Source organism: Malaclemys terrapin, chromosome 4 (assembly GCF_027887155.1).
Source record: "Malaclemys terrapin pileata isolate rMalTer1 chromosome 4, rMalTer1.hap1, whole genome shotgun sequence".
Taxonomy (NCBI): domain Eukaryota; kingdom Metazoa; phylum Chordata; order Testudines; family Emydidae; genus Malaclemys; species Malaclemys terrapin.
The window spans coordinates 110,988,744-111,009,114 of NC_071508.1; the positions used below are offsets into that span (position 1 = coordinate 110,988,744).

The 20,371-nt window shown below is 46.4% G+C and overlaps 1 protein-coding gene across 1 annotated transcript; it reads right to left on the reverse strand.

The window, feature by feature from the left end:
- Positions 1-8,112: 8,112 nt before the first annotated feature.
- PROX2 (prospero homeobox 2) lies at positions 8,113-19,364 on the reverse strand. Its single transcript, XM_054024947.1, has 4 exons — positions 15,088-19,364; positions 12,904-13,013; positions 10,964-11,158; positions 8,113-9,703 (listed from the first exon to the last, which is right to left on the reverse strand). The coding sequence occupies exons 1-4, from the start codon at positions 16,571-16,573 to the stop codon at positions 9,518-9,520; spliced, it is 1,977 nt and encodes a 658-aa protein (XP_053880922.1). The 5' UTR covers positions 16,574-19,364; the 3' UTR covers positions 8,113-9,517.
- Positions 19,365-20,371: the final 1,007 nt, after the last annotated feature.

Consider the following 20,371-nt stretch of genomic DNA (forward strand, 5'->3'; position numbering starts at 1 on the left):
GTGTCACAGCACACTAGTACTGAAAAATTGCTTACTTTCTCATTTTTACCATATAATTATAAATCAATTAGAATATAAATATTGTACTGATATTTCAGTGTATAGTCATAGAGCAGTATAAACAAATCATTGTCTATGAAATTTTCGTTTGTACTGACTTTGCTAGTGCTTTTTATGTAGCCAGTTGTAAAACTGAGCAAATATCTAGATGAGCTGATGTACCTCCTGGAAGACCTCTGCGTACCCCTGGTTGAGAGCCATTGATTTAGATAACTTGATGAAATACAACAAGTTGCAAAAGATATCAAAATTCTAGTATATCAATAGCTGCAGTTGAGACATTTTTCAGCCCACCCTCTCAAAAAGGCAAATCTAAGCAGAAAATTGACAATTTGAAAAACTATTTACTACTTGCATGAAACACATTCATTCTATCCAAAGTAATCTCTCTCCGGGGGAAATAACTTCATTCATGAAAAGATGGAAAGCTGCCCTTGGGCATAGACACCAAAACTAAGGAATGGGAGACCATATGGAGCAATGGTCACCACATGTCAATAAACACATTAATAAAAGAAAGCTACATTAAAATTCTTTATCAATGGTACCTAACTCCTCTTAAAATTAAATGAAGGTATGCTATAGGGATGGGCAAATGCTGAAGAAAGTGTCATGAAATGAGAGGATTTCTATATATATGGTGGACATTCCCAAAAATTCAGACACTCCGGAAAGCTGTTGGACACTCCATAAAAGAGATGATCGGGTGTCAGCTATCCGATAACCCTTTCATATTTTTATTAAATTGTTCTGAAAACTGTGTCTTATAAAAGCCATAAAGAATTGATCACTCATCTCCTAGTTGCTGCTAGAACTACTATAGCAAGGTGGGGGAAGAGGAGTGACTCCTGTAAATCTACTGACTGGTATAAAAAAATGTGAGAAATTCTGGTGCTAGAAAAGTTAACTCATCACATCAGACTTTTACAGGGGAGAAGGAAAAAAGAAAACTACTTGGAAATCTGGTGGAACTTTTTGGAGTGTGCTGGAAGAGGGTCATCACCTACCACCAAATCTGATAGTTTGAGAACTTTTTTTTTAATATTAAGGAGGGAAAAAGCCTTCAACAATAGTCAAAGTTAAACTCAAAATTAAGATATTAAAATAAGGAAAATAGATAAGAGGAAGAAGAAGAAAAGCTTAATATTGCATAGAGCTTTGATAGGGCAACTAATAAACAGGTTACACTTATAATTGTAAGAAAAACAAAAGTTAGCAGCTAAACGAGATGAAAGCCCTTTACTGACACTCAACTGAAAAGACAGAAGAGGAAGACAAAGAGTAGAAAAACATTAACCACAATATGTGATCAGTATCACAAAGTTGAAGAAAGTGACTGGTAGCTGGTCTTATCAGTACAGCTTTAGGGACTTCCATGGGCCAATTTATAATTGTGTATTTGTGTCATACTAACTTTTATCTCTATTTAGTTTGTAAAACAAGACATAAGATTTCTTTTATAACAGAGTGGATCTCTTAATAAATAAAATAAATGGGAACAGCTGATTTCCTAAAGGAAGTGGACAAAGCACTGGAGAATATGCTGAGTCCTAGGGGATGCATTAAATGACAGATTGTGATGGTTTTACATTTCCTCTAGTGTCTTCCATCCTGAAGGACTCTGAAGTGTTTTACAAACTTCAATTGATCTACAAACTTTATATGTGGATCACTTCATCCTTCACTGACATGCAGGCATCCTGAAATGGAACATGGCAGCTGTCTCCTGCAGAGTAGAGCAGCTCTGCACACTAGGAGCAGAAAACTTAATCTAATTGAGCTGGGAATCTTTTGGAGTGGCTTGTTCAGTGCAAATACATCTGGTTTGTTTTCTGGAGTAAAGCAAAAACAGAAAAGCTTTCCTATTTGTGAAAGTTCCCTTCCAAGCAATTGCATTGCTCCAAACTGGATGGATGGATTGTCTTGTCCAAGAGGAACCTCATCAAGCTCAAATTAACTATATCCACAGGATCTATCTGTAACACTGGCTTGGTGCATGCGGTCTCATCTCCCTGTTTTGGCTGCCACCAAAAAAAGTAATAGCCTGGAGTTACTCGTTGGGGGTTTTGTCTGTTGGGTTCTCACTGTTTGGCTGTGGTGTCCGTGTAGGTAACACATTTACCATAAATACAATTAAGGTGCAAGGAGTCATACTGAAGAATTGTTTTCTGTGTGCTGTGTTTAATCAATGTAATAGCTACAGCTGGAATAAATGCAAAAATTAAAAAATGGTTGAATGATTCTTATGGCAGGTGTCTGGATTTAATCTGTCTAGAAGTGGGGATGTTGGGGGAGTGGGTTGTCTGTTTGGAAGTGAGATATGTGGGGAATGTCTAAGCTTCTAATTTTGACCTTCTTCAATTCTGGTTTTGAAGGAAACAAGACAAGACAACACTGGACTCATCACAAGTGATGGTTGTCTCTTTCGGATTATAATTTTTTTGCAAATGCCACAGACATTTGTATGCAGTGTAACATTGATTTTTAATAAAGAAATTTTACAATTAGCATGTCTAGTTGAGTGTATTTTCTATAATATTTTCCTGCTGGACTAATTACAAAGCAACAAAATAACTAATGTAACTAACAAAACGTGTCAGTTATCACCCTGTTCACTTTGTTTGTATGTCAGACCCCTTTCCTAAACGCTTTGACTGTTTGTCTTTTTAGTTAGAAAGCTCTTTGGGACAGGAAAAGGTCTAGCACATACTGGGCACTACTAGAATGTAAATAATAAAAGTGGGGAACAAGCTCAGGCGATAAAAAGTTGTGTGCCTTGTGGGCCTTTGTGTCACTCAGGCCAGCCCAAGAGGCTACAAATGGTTTCACCAACAGCACCTGATTGGGGTTGGTATCCTGACCATGCACCTTTCGTTCTCTCATTCGAAAGACATCTCTTGCATGGAAGGTCTGCTTCAGTGGCTCTCAACCTCCCAGCCCTGAGGTCCCATCACCAGAGACAGGAGAGATTGATATGAGGTATTTTCTCGGCTGAGGTAATGCTGTTCTAGCTATATTTAATAGAAATACAGCTGTTGTATTGCTAACATTGTAGCAGAAAATTGCAGCACTGGCTTGCCCTGCCTCCTGCAGCTGTAGTGCAGCTTACTGACATTCAGTAACATATACTTTAAAGGAAGAAACAAGCAAATCACCCAGGGAATACATCTCTCCATCAGGACCATAAATAGGAGTGCCTTGTGCAAATGGAACCTGAGAGTGGGAAGTGCTCTGTAATCCAGTATCAAATATCTCCTAATGATTTAGCTGCATCCAGAGGAATTTACAAATATGGGTCTTTTGCCAAGAGAAGAATGAAACATTCTCCCATTTCATTTCTAAGTGGTGTCAGTTTCCTTCTCTACTGGGGAATGTGCTGCATTAGTTTGGCTGCCAAAATGGTTATTGTATTCCCTCTGCCATCAGACATAACATTATTAATAGGCAGCTCTGTCCCTGAAGGTATATGTTTTAATACTTAGTCCATGACTTTCATGGTCCTCATCCCTATGCTTCTAAGTGCCCTTTCCACGGCCGTCCCTAGGGGGGTGTGGAGCCTGGGATAGAGACGCAGAGTTTCTAATCTGCCAGGGGATGCTCTGCCCAGGCCCGGCCTCTATTCTACCCTTTCCCCCGAGGCCCCACCCCTGCTCTGCTTCTTTCCGCTCCTACCCCGCCTCTTCCCTGCCCAATTCTGCCCCCTCCCCTTGCTACTTTTCCCTCCCACCCAGCGCCTCCTGATGCGGTGAAACATCTGATCCATGGCAGGCAGTAGGTGCTGAGAGGGAGGGGGAGGCGTTGATCCGGGGCTCGCCGATGGGCAGGAGGCACTGGGTGGAAGTTCTGGTAAGGGGGCTCCTTGCCCCCGCTTGCCGCTTGCCTCCCCATTCGCCTCCTCACTCCGCTCGCCCTCCCGCCTCACCTCCCCACCCTCCTTCTCACAATTTTATTGAAGCACAGGGTCCCCCAAAGCGTGGGGCCTGGGGCGGTTGCCCTTATTCACCGTATCCAAGGGATGGCTCTGGCCCTTTCTGATTTTCCTGATTGGCTATTTGGCTATTTGTTTTCCTTTTAACTGGATTTAGATGGCATAGGGTAGCAGCTTAGGGGGACGGGCCCGTTCACAGTTTCTCCAGAGTCAATGGAGGGGAAAAGGATGTCTGAGGACTGGTGGGGGTGGGTGTTAAATGGTTAGCCACAGCTGTACTGTGCTTTAAAATGGTGTTCAGAGACACACAGTTTGAACATTGTGGTATTCTTTAAAGAAAGATAAAAAGAAGTTCAGAGACCAAAGCTTTAGAGTTCACATTGTCAAGAGATACCTAGTGATATAAAGCAATTATTAGAATTACGTATTTATTTTATAAATTGAGTAAGTAAATTTGGGATTAAGGTTGTAAAATGTTTGAAAAACCTGTCATTTAAAACTTTAAACAAAATCAGAAAATCCTGGAAATACTCATTGAAGGTTCCAAGATCACCTTTAACTCTACCGCTTGTCTCCAGCCCCAAACCACTCTTAACTTCCAACTATATTCCCCAGTACCGTAGAAAACCAAAACAGTTCACCTGGACGCTCATCCCCACTCTCACTGACCAGAAGCTGAAGCCTAGACACTTTCCTATTCTATTCTGTAGAGATTCTTATGCTGCACTCATCACCGTAGTATCTGAAGCTCCTCAAATGTACTTAGGTACATAAATACCTCTCAGGATCTGGGCCTGAGTGTCTTCCAGTAGTACATTCAGCAACATGACTATGCATCTGTCACATGGGGTTTGTTCTGTCATCCTCTTCCCAGGCAGAGAAGGGTGTGCAGTGGGGTGTTTTGTTTTGGAATGTATTTGACACACCTGTTACTATATGTTCCTTGCCCTCACAGTACAGGCCAGAAAGCTCTTCACATGTGATCTGCACAAGCTCCTGCCCACATTCACCACCTGTCTATATCCCAGAGCCCATTCATTCTCTCCATACTGGTCAGAGAGCCCACACTCCTAATACAAGAACCCAGCCTAAACTGCTGCAGACTACAAGTCTCAAGTGCCCTACAGGCACTGGCAAGATGCCCCTTAACTCCCATGTCTGATACAGGCCAGAAGGGTGAGTGTAGGGTAGATTATTTACAAGAAAACACCGGATTGAGGCAGTTCCTGACACAAAAGGAACGACTTACGTTTTTCACTGTACAATTTAGGTCCCAGTCCTACAATGAGCTGCTTGTGTACAGCTCTCTGTGCCCAAATGAAGCCCCACTGATATCGGGCTTTGCAGAGGGGTCATTGCAGGAATGGGAGTCTCAGCCAGGGGCAAAGAAATGAGGGTAAATGGCAGAGTGAAGATTGGTTTTTGAAATCTTAACCATTTCCAGACTCTCTCATGCATAGGGTTTTTTTAACCACATCCTAATACTTGGTAGATTTCTGTTGTTTCCTTAAGTCAGACTGCTTCACTTTCAGTTTTTTTTATAACTAATGTTTTTGAAAAATGTATTGATTTAAGTTGATCAGGAACAAGTTTCAGTGGCGGCAGTCTGTGGAAGGCATTTGCCTTCTTCCAGCAGCTTCTCTATGCCCCTGTACTCCATGAAAGCCATTTATCTGACTGGAGGAGAATTTCCTCTGGTGCAGGCACTATGCAGGATTTCACAAGCGCCAGTGTAGGGGGTGTCTTATGGGTGGGTAGGAGGTGAGTCCCCCTAGTGTACACAGTTATGGGGATTCTCAGCTGCTGCAGGCTGCAGTGCGACCTATAGGAGGGAAGGAGAGAAAAATTAGAGCTGTTTCTGGTGCTCTATGCTGGTGGCTGCATTGGCCCCCAGAGCAGCCTAGAATCAGATGGGTGCAAAAGTGGTTAAAGACACCTTTGCTCCTTTAGCCTTAGACTGCACCTTACTGTGCTGCACCTCATGGAGCTGTAGTACAGAATCTCAGCCTGTATCTCTACAGACTGGAAGGAGGGATATAAGGAATTGGTGTATCTGTTTGTTAAGATACTTATATGGCCTGTCCGTAGTATCTGATCTCACAGTAACTGTTTCTATTTATACGGTTAGGTAGGGCTTTCCTCAAAGACTTCAAAACTGAGGAATGACAGGTGAGAGAAGAACCTTTTTCAGGATTTCCTGTAAAGAACACTTTCCTCACTGAGACAAATCAATTCCCAGCATGGATGGCCTTTGGGGAGTCCTATGACAGGGAAGTGAGACCTTGAGTCCCTTGCTTCTAACGCTGATGGAGCTGAAGTGCTTTACATGGGTGATGCTGTTCAGCTCTAGGAGCAGGAGAGCTTCTGTGAGTTGCTGCTCTGACACCATTTGCTAGCCAAACCACAGGGTTAGTCTTGGCTGTTCCCCATCCCTTCTAGATAGTGGAAGTGTGCCCCTGGCCAGCTGGGACTCCGGAAGGAAAGGGACGTATAAATCTAGGCTAGTGGTCTGTAAAGGCCTTTCCTATTCAAATGCTGAGGAAGAGGGTGGTCACCTCCAGAAAAAAAGAGGTTAACAAACCATTGCAAAATCACACTGCTCCAGTCCCAATACTTTGGTATTTAGTCATATTCACATTGTCCATCATCCACTTCCATTTTTGTGAGCATCTAAAAAAGGCATAATAAATTTAAGGCTGAGCATTTTGTCCCAGCAAATATGACAGGAAAGGGCAGCCCACTACTAGTCATACACGAGATGGATTGCTTCAGTTGTTAGCTTCAAGCAAAATGAGAATTTTGAGCAATCTATCGAAGCAAGCAAGAGATCCATCACGTAGGACGTTAGCCCCTGAGGTACGGCAGGCTGGGAGCTGGTGGACCTCTCAGCTTTAGTTGGCAGTTACCAGCCTGGTTTTATGAAGTGGCTGGAGGAAGACGCACTTGGGAGAGGCGAAGTCATCAGTGGGGAGCTGTAAAATGATTGGTGTGGGGAGGAGGCTTTGGAGGAGCATCCTGGGTGGCAACAAAGAGCAGCGTAGGCTGATGAGGATGAACTCATGATACTGGGCTGGATTCAGAGAGGTATTTAAGCCTTTGCCCAATGTTAAGCATATGCATGATCCCAATGACTTCAGATTAGTCACATGCTAAATTCCTTCCAGACTGGGGGCTACTATCACTCAGAATGTGAGACACGGGTGTTTTTCTACAAAAAGTCTCCAGCTGGCATCCCAGCCAGCTAGATATTGATCAAGATTATGTGAATGTTTGTTTGACTTCATGTATGTCTGTTGTAGCAAAGGAGGGAGAGTGAGCTGGGATTTTTAATGGTTTTAAATACTTTTAATTGCAAAATAAAGGATATATTCTCAAAATGACCTTTTGACATTTCCCTCCATTAGTTTGTTGCATCTTTTACCATGACAGACCACCAGCCTTAATTCTCTTTCGGCTCTAAAGACAGCTCTGGAAAAGAGAATATGTAACTCATGCTGGCATCCCATTTAGTCTGGCATAGTCATTTTGTGAAGTCCTCAGCGAGCGAGATCTGCCAGAGCTTTGGGGGACAGCTCTAGGGCTGCACTTTGCTCTGTCTTTTCTGGATAGGGTGACCAGATGTCCCAATTTTATAGGGACAGTCCCGATATTTGGGGCTTTTTTGTATATAGGCAACTATTACTGCCCACCCCCATTCCGATTTTTCACACTTGCTGTCTGGTCACCCTACTTCTGGAAGAGAGATTCCATATCTCTTGGATTGCACATGACGCTCCTGGAAATGAGAGTGGTGGGTAGGGACGTGTGCAATGACTTCAAGTCTTTATATGTTCCATCCAAAAAGCTCTACTAGAAGATCTTCAACTACACCTGTACATTGAATGAAATGGCTCACAGAGCTTTTCAGTATTATCCAGAATGCATATCTGCATTTTAGACTGTTGGGAGATAAGACCAGTAACCCTTGTGAGTATCTGCGAAACTACTATATAGGTGTGTGTGGTGATGGAACAGGCCTTCCACTTGGCTTAGTAAGGGGTGCAAACATCCCAGCCTCTTTCATCACAGAAAAGAGGAGTTATAGTTTGATTTGGAAAAAGCAGGGATGCAGGACTGACAGACCCTAAATCATAACCATCAGTGCTGGCACAAGAGGGAACCAAGTGGTTTCTCCTCTTTTATCAGTTAGGAAGGTTAAATGTGGCACCAGGATGTGAAGGAATTCATGTCAACAGAAATACAAGTCAGTGCAAAGAGAACTTGGAGCTTAATGTCGTAAGTTCAGTGAGTTTCTACCCCTAGGCAAGTGTCTGATCAAGGATGGCACTAAAGAATAATATCAATTGCATTAACGGCAGCTGATCGTGGGGCTCTGCTCTGGTCAGCTGCTCAAACCTCCCTTCTCCACCCCCCCCCCTTTCTCCTGCGACAGCAAAGGAGAGAGTCATTGGCTAGACATCTCTTCTGATATACTATTTCACAAATGCACACTAAAAAGTCCACTCAAATGTTTGGATCCAGCATGCAAAGGCTAAGAGGCGCTCTTACAGGAGGCAGCTGGGGAGCCAGGAAAGGGACCTGTATTCTCTGATGCTACCCACTTCCTCCATCCGTTCCATTACGAGCTCCATTGTAGGAATAAGTGTTTTGCATCTATCACATGGGCGTGTTGATAGTCCTGTTGATATTTGATGCTAGTCCTGGGGCCTGAAATTTTGGAACTGTTCATTGCAGTATTCAGAATTTATCGTATTACCTCCAAACAGATGGTAAAACAGAAATGCTGTTGAGTGTAGGACCTCGCTTCACTTGGCCAAGAATTCGTTGCACTTTATTAAGACCCTCCATCAGGGACCTCTGTGATTTATAAACAGGAATGATATTAGCCCTGTTTTACAGACGGGGACACCAAAGCACAGAGAGGGAAGGTGACTTGCCCAAGCTCACACAGCGTGTTAGGGCAGCGCTAGGAATAGAACGTAGATCTTCCAGCCAGATGACATAACCACCATCCTTCTTCCCTATAGGTCTAAGGCATGAGGCCTCACTTGCTTTGAGCTACAAAGTAACACAGAGGTCCCCAAACTGTGGGGCGCACTCCCGTCGGGGGGCATGAACAAACATTCGGGGGGACATGGCTGGGGGGAGGAGGGCGGAGAGGGAGCGCCACCCAGCTCCACTCCCGGCCCCAGCTGCTGGCCCTGTACCAGGGGCTCCAGTCCCAGTCCCGAGCCCGGCGCTCTGCTCCCAGCACCTAGCTGCCGGCCCCCTGAGGTAAAAAGTTTGGGGACCGCTGGTATAACGAATGACATAAAATACTGGCAATTCAAGTATGTAATAGACCTCTCCAGAGGGGAGAGCACGCTTCAGGCCAGATTAGATATCGTCATAAGAAATGGTGCTATTGCTGTCTTATACTAGTAACATTACCCACAATGTAGGCTGGGTTCAACAGCTACATAGCTCAGGCCAGCCTCTCTCTGATCAAGCTGCAGCATGACATAGTCTTAGGCCACTTCCCATGCAGATTTAACTCTGGAGTAGTTCTTGGAGGCAGCGGGAAGATTTAAACACATCTGGGATGTCACTGTCCAGTTTTGAAATAATTTTGTAAATGGGTTTCTTCCAGGAGGGGTCAGAGTCCTTCCCTGCCCTGACAGCACTAAAGAACTCCCGCAGGGTCATGCTAGCAACCTCCAGGAAGCGATCAGGGACCTGCAGACAAAGAGAGAGGGAGACTTAGGAGGAGAATGGGAAGGGCTGCTGCACACCCTGCCAAACATACACAAGAAGAGGGAGTTCTTCTGGTCTCCCCCCTGGCAGACACAGATACTGGCAGCCTTCCCAGCTCCCCCAGGGGTGGATACCCAGCTCCCCAGCAGCTGAACCTCTCTCCAATCTTCCCTCCCAGACAAGTAGCCCAGCTGCTCATTCAGGTTAGCAGGGTGGTTGATTCCCTCAAATAACCTCTACTACTTTCCCATACGGTTCTTCCCAACCAGGTCACAGTTTCATCCTCAGACAGCAAGGGCAGAATTTTGCTATAGTTCCTCCATTTCGTGGAGAAGATCTGGTTAGTCCTGCCCTAGAGGGTGATGGGTGAGCACTCGTAATGTTCCCACATAAGGAGCCTGTGATTCAGCGCTAAGTGGACATACAGCTCAGACTGCCCCCTCTGAGTCGATGGTGATTCCCATGAGGGCCGTAAGATGGCAGGTTGTCCCAGAGTACATAAGGCACTGCCCAGAGTCCAGCCCTTCATATCTCAGAGTTAAAGCTTTCGCGAAGAAAGTCAGAGTTTCATCTCGGCACGTGGGGGTGACAAGTCCCTCCTGAGACTTGGACACTTGATGACCATGGAGATGGGCACTGGATAAGAATACAGATAACTGGATGGAGAGGTCTGATCAAGCAGAGTAAGCACGGGACTGGGAACCAGGAAGTCCCAATCCCAGCTGTGACACGACTCCCAATGTGTGGCCTGGGGCAAGTCACTTACCCTCTCTGTATTTTGGATTCCCCATCTCTACAGTGAGACTAATGCCTCACTCACATTCTTGGAAGCTGTGAGGAGAAATCCATCAATATTTGTAAAATGCTTTGAAGATGACAAGTGCGAAGTATGCATGGGCTGATTTCCCAGCAGCCTTTGCAAACAACGGGATCTGCAGGTGTACAGTGCCTGTGAAAATCAGCCCATAAGTGACTTGCCTGCAGTTGTCTTTTTACCATCAAGCCCCTAAGTCAAATGATTACAAGCAACGCTGAGCACAAACTCAGTTGACTCTGTTACGTGTGCTAGTGATGGCCTGGTTTTTCTGTCCTTTGTAATTATGGTCAGAACTTGTTTTCCCCTCTATCCCTTTGCTCTGTGATGGGAGCTAAGGGATGGCACTGATCCCAGCTTGCAGACACATTGGCTAGGTGCACTCCAGGGCACCCCGACATTTCCATCCTGTCTGAGCACAGTCTTACCTCAAAGTCATTCCCCTTGTTATAGTGCATGTTGAGGGCCCTGAAGAGCTCAGAGTCCCGAGAAACCATCAGGTGTTTGGAATCCGTGACTTCCTCCAAGATGGCTTGTCGGGCAAACTTCTCCATCTGGATGTAGTAAAACTCACGGAAGTTGCTGAACCACTTGATGAGCTGGGAAGTGATGCAGCGGTTGAACTGTGAAAGGACATGCACCAGAGGAACAAGGAAGGGTTAAACATACCCCTGTTCCCATTGGACGCCATGAGAAAGAACCAGATTTCAGCAAAGAAAATAAATGTAGAAATCTTAGATACCAAAAATGTGAAAGAACCCATTCAGCTTCCTCAAAAACACAACACACACACACACACACGGCCCCCGACAGTTCACCTGGGGAATGACTGGGTGAAATTCAGTGATCATCTGCCAACAGAGAAGGAAAGATTCTCCTTGTATTTTGCCTGTTCCCCCTCCCCACCCCCACCCCCACCGCATAAGAATAGCTGAAATGCTGCCTTGCACCTGAGACCATGTAATCAATGCAGAGGAATTCTATTCAGGGGTTCAGTGTCGGAGGGGGCAGAATTAATCAGCAAGCTGGGAGGATAGTACAGTCCTGGTACATATGTCACAGATGGTGCCCAGGAATCTTAGCTTGAACTTTGCTTTGATCCATCAGCCCTGGCAAAAGCATCCCATCTAGCCATGCCCCATGTCCTTTACACAGGGATGTGTATGTGCAGCAGGGGTAGCTGGTAAGGCTGCAGAGGACCATCTGGATGCTCATTCCTACCCCGAGATTTTGATCATCCTTTCCTCTGTTCTATCCCCTGCGTACACACACACTTCTTGAAGCAGCTGCTGTCCCTGCACCCGCTCTATCGCTGGCAAGGTGGGGAGAGCCCAATGAAAAGACAGTGCTGCTCAGCCATAAGGGCCGCTAAAGCACATAGAGGACCTACAACATTGTGAGTTCGTGCCTTCTAGCATAAGATAGTGTAACCCAGGGTATTAGGCCAGTAAGCAGTGTTGCCACCCTAGGCGATGTTTCATTAGGCTACTTTTGAAAGGCCTCGATGACAAACAATCTTGAATCTGCAACAGGCAGCTTTTTATGCTACAGTGCGACCCTGCAGTGCAGACTACAGAGGGGTAAATTGCAGCGTGCACATAAGTTTGAAGAGGATTATGTTCATGCAAACTGGGCACCTTTTAGTTCACATCTGCAGCGTCCACGGCGGGAGGGAGGGAGAGATACTTACACGCAGCATTTTTCTGCGAGCTGCAGTTCACATCTTCATACTCTGCACTACAGGGCTCGTGTAGACAAACTCATAGAGCTCTGCTGCTCCCCAGTCCCTATCTCTTTGCTGTTATCTGATGGCTGTTTGAATGAGCAGATACTGAGGTGTATGCGCAGCTGGACTAAGTCTGCCTCTCCCGGCCAGCAGAAGCCACATGGCACATGCACCTTGGGAACAGAGCCCTGCTGGCTGTGGTAAAGCAGGGCTTCCTTTTGGCCAGGGTGACCAGATAGCAAGTGTGAAAAATGGGGACACTTTTTTTTTGAGGAGGGGGGTATAGTTGCCTATATAAGATGAAGCCCCTCAGATCATGACAGTCCCGATAATTTCAGGACATCTGATTACCCTACTTTTGGCTGTGGGATGTCTCCAATTGGGTGGGGAGGTAGCCAATGGGGAGGCAGCAATGGGGTATAAACCCAGAAGTGGCCCGCGTGCAAGTGAGCAGCCGCTGCCAGTGTTGCCAACCATGGTGATTTCTTTGAAAAGGCAAAAATTGGGGCTTTTGGAAGCAAACTGTCTTTTGGTGACTTTTGGGCTACTTTTCACATGCGATCGGCAAAAACGGGAGCTTTGAGGTTGGCAGCACTGCCAGTTGGGCTTGGTTGGCAGCAGGGCTGGGTTAAGCAGCTGTACCTGGACATCAGGGAAGTAGGTTTTCAACAGAGTGGAGCTGGGGTAGCGAGTGAAGAAGAACATCAGCTTGGCCTTCTTCAGGTGGCCAGGGGTCAGAGCCTCCTGGATTTACCCCAGAGTCAAGGAAAAACTGTTTCCTGTTTGCCTGCACATACAAATCATTGAATTTGCACAAGGCCAGACACTCCTGAGGATGCCTCCAGCATGACCATCTTTACCTGTGATGTCTCTTCTGCACAGACAACCCACTCTCTGCTGTATGGTAAAGGGGTGATGGAAGAAGGGTGCTTCCTGAGGAATCCCCATCTGAGGGGATCCTCTAATTATCTGACCCCAATTAAGACTCCACTAGTGAACGCTTCTCCCCTTGATAATCCCAGGAGAGCCGCAGCCAGCAGGAGTCCCCGTCCTGGCTGATGGTAATGTGGACATATGTGGAAAATCTGTTTTCAGTGCCAGGATCATGTGATCACCAAGATTTAAGAGCTGGCCTGAGAATGGGATTGTGAGTCAGGAGTGCTTGGGTTCTATTCCCAGCTCTGTCACCGACATCCTCTCGGCCTGGGGAAAGTCACTCCACCTGTGTGTCTCAGTAGCGTCACATGTGAAATAAAGACATTGATACCATTTACTCTACCTCAGAAGGGAAAGGGATAATATGTTCGTGTGTGTAAAGTGCTTTGGAATGTGATGTATATAGGGTTGCCAACTTTCTAATCGCACAAAAACGAACACCCCTGTCCCGCCCCTTCCCTGAAGCCCCACCCCTTCTTTGAGGCCCTGCCCCTGCTTGCTCCATCCCCCTCCCCTCCGTTGCTCACTCTTCCCTATCCTCACTCACTTTCACCGGGATGGGGCAGAGGGTTAGGGTGCAGGAGGGGGGTGAGGGCTCTGGCTGAGGGTGCGGGCTCTGGGGTGGGGCTGGGGATGAGGGGTGTGGGAGAGGGCTCCGGGCTGGGGCAGGGGTTGGGGGGGTGCGGGCTCCAGGAGGGAGTTTGGATGCAGGAGGGGAATCCAGGCTGGGGCAGTGGGTTGGGGTGTGGGAGGGGTGAGGGCTCTGACTAGGGGTGTGGGCTCTGGGGTGGGCCCAGCGATGAAGGGTTTGGGGTGCAGGAGGGGGCTCAGGGCTGGGGCAGGGGGTTGCAGGGGTGTGGGCTCCAGGAGGGAGTTTGGGTGCGGGAGGGGGTTCATGGGGTGGGGGTCCCGGTAGCACTTACCACGGTTCCCAGGAAGCAGATACCAGGTCCCTGCAGCCCTAGGCGCATAGACCACCAGAGAGGCTCCACATGCTGCCCTCACAGCTGCAAGCGCCGCCCCCACAGCTCCCATCGTGATCCCTGGCCAATGGGAGCTGCAGAGCTGGCACTTAGGGTAGGGTCAGCGTGCAGAGCCTCCCTGGCTGCCCATGCACTTAGAGGCTGCAAGAACCTGGCAGCCGCTTCTGGGAGCCACACAGAGCTAGGGCAGGCAGGCAGCCTGCCTTAGCCCCTGCCCCCACTGCGCTGCTGATGGGACTTTTAATGACCCAGTCAGCAGTGCCAGCCAGAGCCACCAGGGTCCCTTTTCGACCAGGCATTCCGGTCCAAAACAGACAGACCCCTGGCAACCCTAATATTGGATGTGCTGAGCATTAGCACCAAAATGGGCCTTTTGCTAGTCCACTGGACAGTTTTGCTGAAAATCAAATGTGTTCGCTCTGGGTGGGAAGAAAGCTTCAGTCCATGGGCCTGTCCTGGGGAGCACTGGTCACTAATGGGGTCTCTGATGGGGGAGGGAGCTCCGGCAGGCTGAGAACTCTGTCTTCTGCAGTGAGAGCTCTCTGTCTTGCACGTGAGCAGTGTTAGCTAATAGCGCCACCTTCTGGTCAACCAGGAGTAACAAAAGTGAGCTCTGAATAGAGCCCAGTACAGCCCTCCTGAATGGAGAAGAGGGAGCTTATGTGTTAGGCCTTCAGGAGGGTTCAGATCTGAGACAGCTGATTCTCCTGCCCAGGCTCCTCTGCCAGCACCATGTGAAAGGGGAGCCTCATGACCTGCTTTCTCACAGTAGTACATGAAACCCTGTTAGCTAATCAGCCCCGTACTATCTCTGATTCATGCATGTAGGTGAGGGGGCAACCTTAAGAGCTGCTACTCATGCTTGAGGCTCTAACTGCTGATCTTTAACGGTCACTAAAGGATATATGGACTGAGGAGAAGGGCACTCCATCCATCACAGTCTGCAGCTCTCCACATTCTGCCTTCCTGGCTGGAAGAAGAGCCAAACTTTCCATTTCAGCGGTGTTAAGGGACATTGGATATTGCTGGTGTCTCATGACTGATGACTTCAATTTGACTGCTCTCCAAGGGAGATCTAGGGACTCTTCAGAAGACCTGTCTGGGGCAATTCTATGAGAGCTGCTGTTCCAATGGCCATTTTGACTGTACTCTAGTAGCTGGCTAAGAATCTGTTTTTCTTGAACTTGAGAAGTCATGACCGAGGGGTGATTCATGTTAGGTACATGGCAGGGTTTTCTAGCCATTCTTGAACTGATCGGGTGAACATGAAAGTCTGGAGACTTATCCATGACTAGCGACAAGGCCTCTGTATGGGCTTCAGTCAGTGAATTTACCAAATTTTGGGAGGAAGCCCCAGGAAGCCATTTTCTGCTGGAATATTCCTCAGCGGCAAAATCCTCTCTTCTGCTGTCTGGTGCTGAGATTAGGAGGCTGTTGTACAGCTGAGCCAGATGGCCTGATGGCTTGGACAATATTTTTTTCAAAACCGTGTCCACAGCCTGAGATACCACTGTGGCTAGCTCATGCTTTAATGTCTCAGAAAATGTTCTTTTTTCAGAGGACAGTTCACCCAGATCCCCCATTCTCCTTTCTTCTTCTGACACTTTGTGGCCTTCCATCCCTGAGATGCTCCTCCAGAGAAGAGTTCTGTGTTGGTCACTGGTAGCAGCCTGACAGCTTTCATCTAGACTGTCTCCACACTTCCCCTTCAGTAATTGCATAGTCTTCTCCATCCCTTTGTGGCTTTGATCTGAATCACTGAACTCATAAACCTGCAAGAATTTCTCTTGAAGCTGCCTCAGCTGCTGCTGCAAAACTTGAAGCTGTTCCTTCAGTTGGTGGCACTCCTCTGCCTTGGCGCTGCTCCTGCCTCTTCCTGCAAGCTGTGCTACATGTGGGCTTTGCTGCTGGGGAAGCTTCTGCTTTCTCTTGTTCTCCCTGTAGTTCTCACTTCTTTTCTCCACAGGGCATTCTCTGTCTCTTTCCTCATTGGTACCAAGTGTGGTAGGGTTTGGTGAGAGGCTCATACCTCGGATAATGCTTTCCACTCTGGCCCTCTTAGCTCGTAAGTGTTCATTATAGAACTGGTCTGTGTCACCAAAACTGGAGATTGGAGTGTAGCACATAGGGGAGGCCAGGGTTGGTGTCCCTTCCTTAAAAGATGGGCAGTCCCTGGCTTCCTGGGGTGATTCTGTTGTCTGCGAGGAAGGGAAAAGAAAGTTTGGATCCAGTCCCCTGTTAGCAATTGTCTGGCTGAGGAGTTGTGATATGATGGACACACTGGGGGAAGAGAACAACGAGTCTCTTTGGAGACAGGGCTCTTCTTTCTGCCCACCTGAGTGTCCTGAACTTGAGCTATCCCCATCCTGCTCAGAGACACAGCTTCCATTCATCGTTTTTTCCACTCTTGAAGATGAAGAGCTGACCCTCAACAGTTGCCACTCAGCAGTTGTTTTGATGATGGTACTTGTTATACAGGAACACCCTAGGACTTGGGGACTGCTGATGTGCCAGCTGTTTCTGAGAGCTGGAGCTGAGAAAAAAGCAAGAAATGTTACCCAATGAACTCTACTGTGTCAGCTCTCCATTTGTGTGGGAACAGTTCTTCCTCACTGATTCCCTGTGATCGATTCCCTGTGACCTCCCTGCTCAATGGTAACCCACTTCACCCACCAGTGCTGAAAAGCCTCCAGCCAGTTAAAAACATGTCAGCTTACCCGTTATACAATGCAGGAAGCACAAGCACACCTTCCTGGTGCTCGGGACAGTATACAAGGGCTCCCCATTCAATATATGATCATTCATGGTTTGGGCCCAGGTTCTCTCTGCAGCCACAGTAGTTGTGTCCCCAGGAGCAGTGGAACTGTCAGCTACAGGAGGCAGAACTTTCTAAGCAGACAGCCTGTAGCTTTGGATTATCCTTCCATGAGAGGTTAAAATGATCGCAAATCTCACTGCTGCCTTCCTTGCCAGACTTGCCAATAAATAATATTAAATGTCTTATACACCCTTCCCCACAATCCAGAACAAGAGAATCCTAGACAATGTGTGCAACGTAAATGCCTAAAGAGAGACAGAAGATAGGTAGACGGACAGAACAACAAAACAGCATTGATTAGACTACTTGGCAGACCCATGGAATTCTGCAAGGCACTCAGATACAGTTGTGATGAGCATAGTATAAATACCCAGATAGATTTCAGATCCAGACTCTGTTTCAACCAAGCATCAGCCTTGGTAGAGGTTCTCTGAGGTGCCCCTTAGCTCAGGAAAGGGAGCTCAAGGCTGTATCCTAGAAGTTCCTCAGCTTGAGGTGGGTGATGTAAGAAGGTGGAACTTATGGATACGCTTCAGCTCAGACTGTCCTGGCTTTATTCGCATTGCAGAAAACCCCTTCTGAATCACTCTGAAAGGAGAAATCTGACTGCTCCTCTTGAGCCCCGCATCTTTGTGTTTCAGTGCTCACTTGTGCTGTTGAATACATCCAGCATTCAGTGCATCTCTACATCTCACAAGACTTTCCCACATCTGGGGCTGTGACAACTGGAGAATAGACAAGTGCCTAATCTCTCTGTGATGGCCTCACTACTCCATCCTTCCCAGGGTCTGGATACATGAATACTAATGTTCAGAAAGTGACTCTCTGAGGGTTTTACATGTGTTTGCATTATCATCCACATAGTGTAGGGGACTTTGCCTCTACCTGAAACATACAGGTATCAGACATTACACTCAACTCAGTTTGAATAGCCAGCTCCTCAGTACAGTCATTAGTAGCATATAAATATATCTGAGGCTGGGCACAGATGGTGCCTGGTTCTGCCACCATTGGGCATCTGAATGCACCCACAGCCGGGCACAGCTGGTTCCTGAGTAAGATGACTGTCAGCCCTGGGCACCTAGGCATACACACATTCAAGCAGGACTAGTGCTTGGGTAAGAAGGGTCTGACACACACAGACCCAGGTACCACTCAGCATCAGGCTCGGAGGAGCTGCAGAGCTGGCAGTGCTACCCAAAAGTTTCAGTGATCCAGAAGCAGTGACACTCTTTAATGTTGCCTCCAGTTATCAATGTACATTAGAACTAAGGAGTTAAAACAATGGTTTGCATTTTATTTCTAGGAGCTTTTTTTTTTTTTAGAAGAAAATGAAAGGAGTGGGGTAGGGAGGATTAGATGAGCAGAGCATGAGCCATTGACCTGGCAGTTAGGAGTATAAGAACTTACATAGCAGATCAGAACAGTGCTCCAACTAGCCAGTACCTTGTCTCTGACCATGGCCAGTACCAGATGGGTCAGAGGAAGATGCAAGAAACCTTGTAATGGACAATTACAGAATAACCCACCCATAGGGCTTTTTCCTTTTAACCCTCAGTTCATGGCTGGATTACATCCTGAAGCAGGAGGGTTTATATTGTGATGATGTATCCAATAATGCTTTATGGGAATATGACATAACTGGAGTATGTTTTATGCTACATGTGCCATGTAACTTATCTCTGTAAAGGTCATGGTCTACTGAATCTATTCATCCTATTTGTACACATATATCATTTTTGTACTTGAAGTTATGAATATTGGCTGTATACTTGCTTGATTTCTAAGTAAGATTTGTAAGGCATTTGGACAGCTTCTTTAGAAAGGAATTTGCAAAGTTAAGTGCCCAATCAAGAAGCACTTAAAGAACAATAGATCTTGGAAGGCTCCAATCCACATAAGAAGTCTACTTGAGGACGTTCAAGGTAGCATGTGAACCATGGCTCCTACCTGTAGTTCTGAGTCATGCATGGACATGTGACTTGCCCATATGACTCCAAAACTCCATCTTGGAGCTAGACTTTGCATAGGAGTGAGGAGGGGGTCTCCACCCTCAAGAGAAAGTCTATTTCAACCCCCAGGAGACCCCTCTATTTGGTCTTCAGCTGGCTAAAGAGAGAGCCTCTCCACCCCCAAAGATACCTGAAAGAAACTGGAACAAAGGACAATAACTACAGGGGGTGTGAGTGATTGCTGGACCCAGACTAGCAGGAGACTAGTCTGTAAAAGGAAGCTTACTGGAACTGGTGAGGTGTTATTTGTATTAAGTTTCTTAGACATAGACTTGCAAGTTCTATTTTATTTTACTTGGTAATTCACTTTGTTCTGTTTGTTACTACTTGCAACCACTTAAATCCTACTTTCTGTATTTAATAAAATCACTTTTTAATTACTAATTAACTCAGAGTATGTGTTAATACCTGGGGGAGGGGCAAACAGCTGTGCATATCTCTCTATCAGTGTTATAGAGGGCGAACAATTTATGAGTTTACAGATTTATTTGGGTTTAGACCCCATTGGGAGTTGGGCATCTGAGTGTTAAAGACAAGAACACTTCTGTAAGCTGCTTTCAGTTAAGTCTGCAGCTTTGGGGCAAGTAATTCAGACCCTGGGTCTGTGTTGGAGCAGATGGGCATGCCTGGCTCAGCAAGACAGGGTGCTGGGGTCCCGAGCTGGCAGGGAAAGCAGGGGCAGAAGTTGTCTTGGCACATCACTTGGCAGTTCCCAAGGAGGTTTCTGTGATTCAACCCATCATATATCACTTCTAACCATTTAAAAATAATATCTAATATGTCAGTTGCTGTTCTTATTATCCTTGAAACATCTGATCCTTTTTGGAATAATACTAAGGTCTTCTACTCAATGCTATCTTGTGGCAGTGAATCCCACAGGTTAATTATACATTGTGTAAAATATATGTCTGGTTTCCATAATGCCTTTCAATTTCTCTGAACATCCCTTTGCTCTTATATTATGAGAAAGGGTAAATAGGAGTGCTGGATTTACTTTCTCTAAATCATGCTTTATTTTGCACACCTCTAGCATATCGCCTCTCTAAATTGAACAGTCCTGTCTTTTCAATCTCTCTTTACTCTTTGCCATTCATCACTTTGCTCACCCACCTCTGAACCCGTTCTACTTCTGCTATATCCCTTTGAGAGAGGGTGACCAAAACTGAGCAGCGCTCCAGGGAAGGGCATACTATTGATTTATGTGCCATTCCTTTTGCAGCCTAACATTTTAGTTTGCTTTTTTAACTGCTACTGCACACTGAACAAACGCTTTATTAAGCTGCCTACAATAACACGGGCTTTTTCCTGAGTGTTTACAGTACATGTAGACCCTACCAGTGTGGGAGAGTAATTCAGATCAT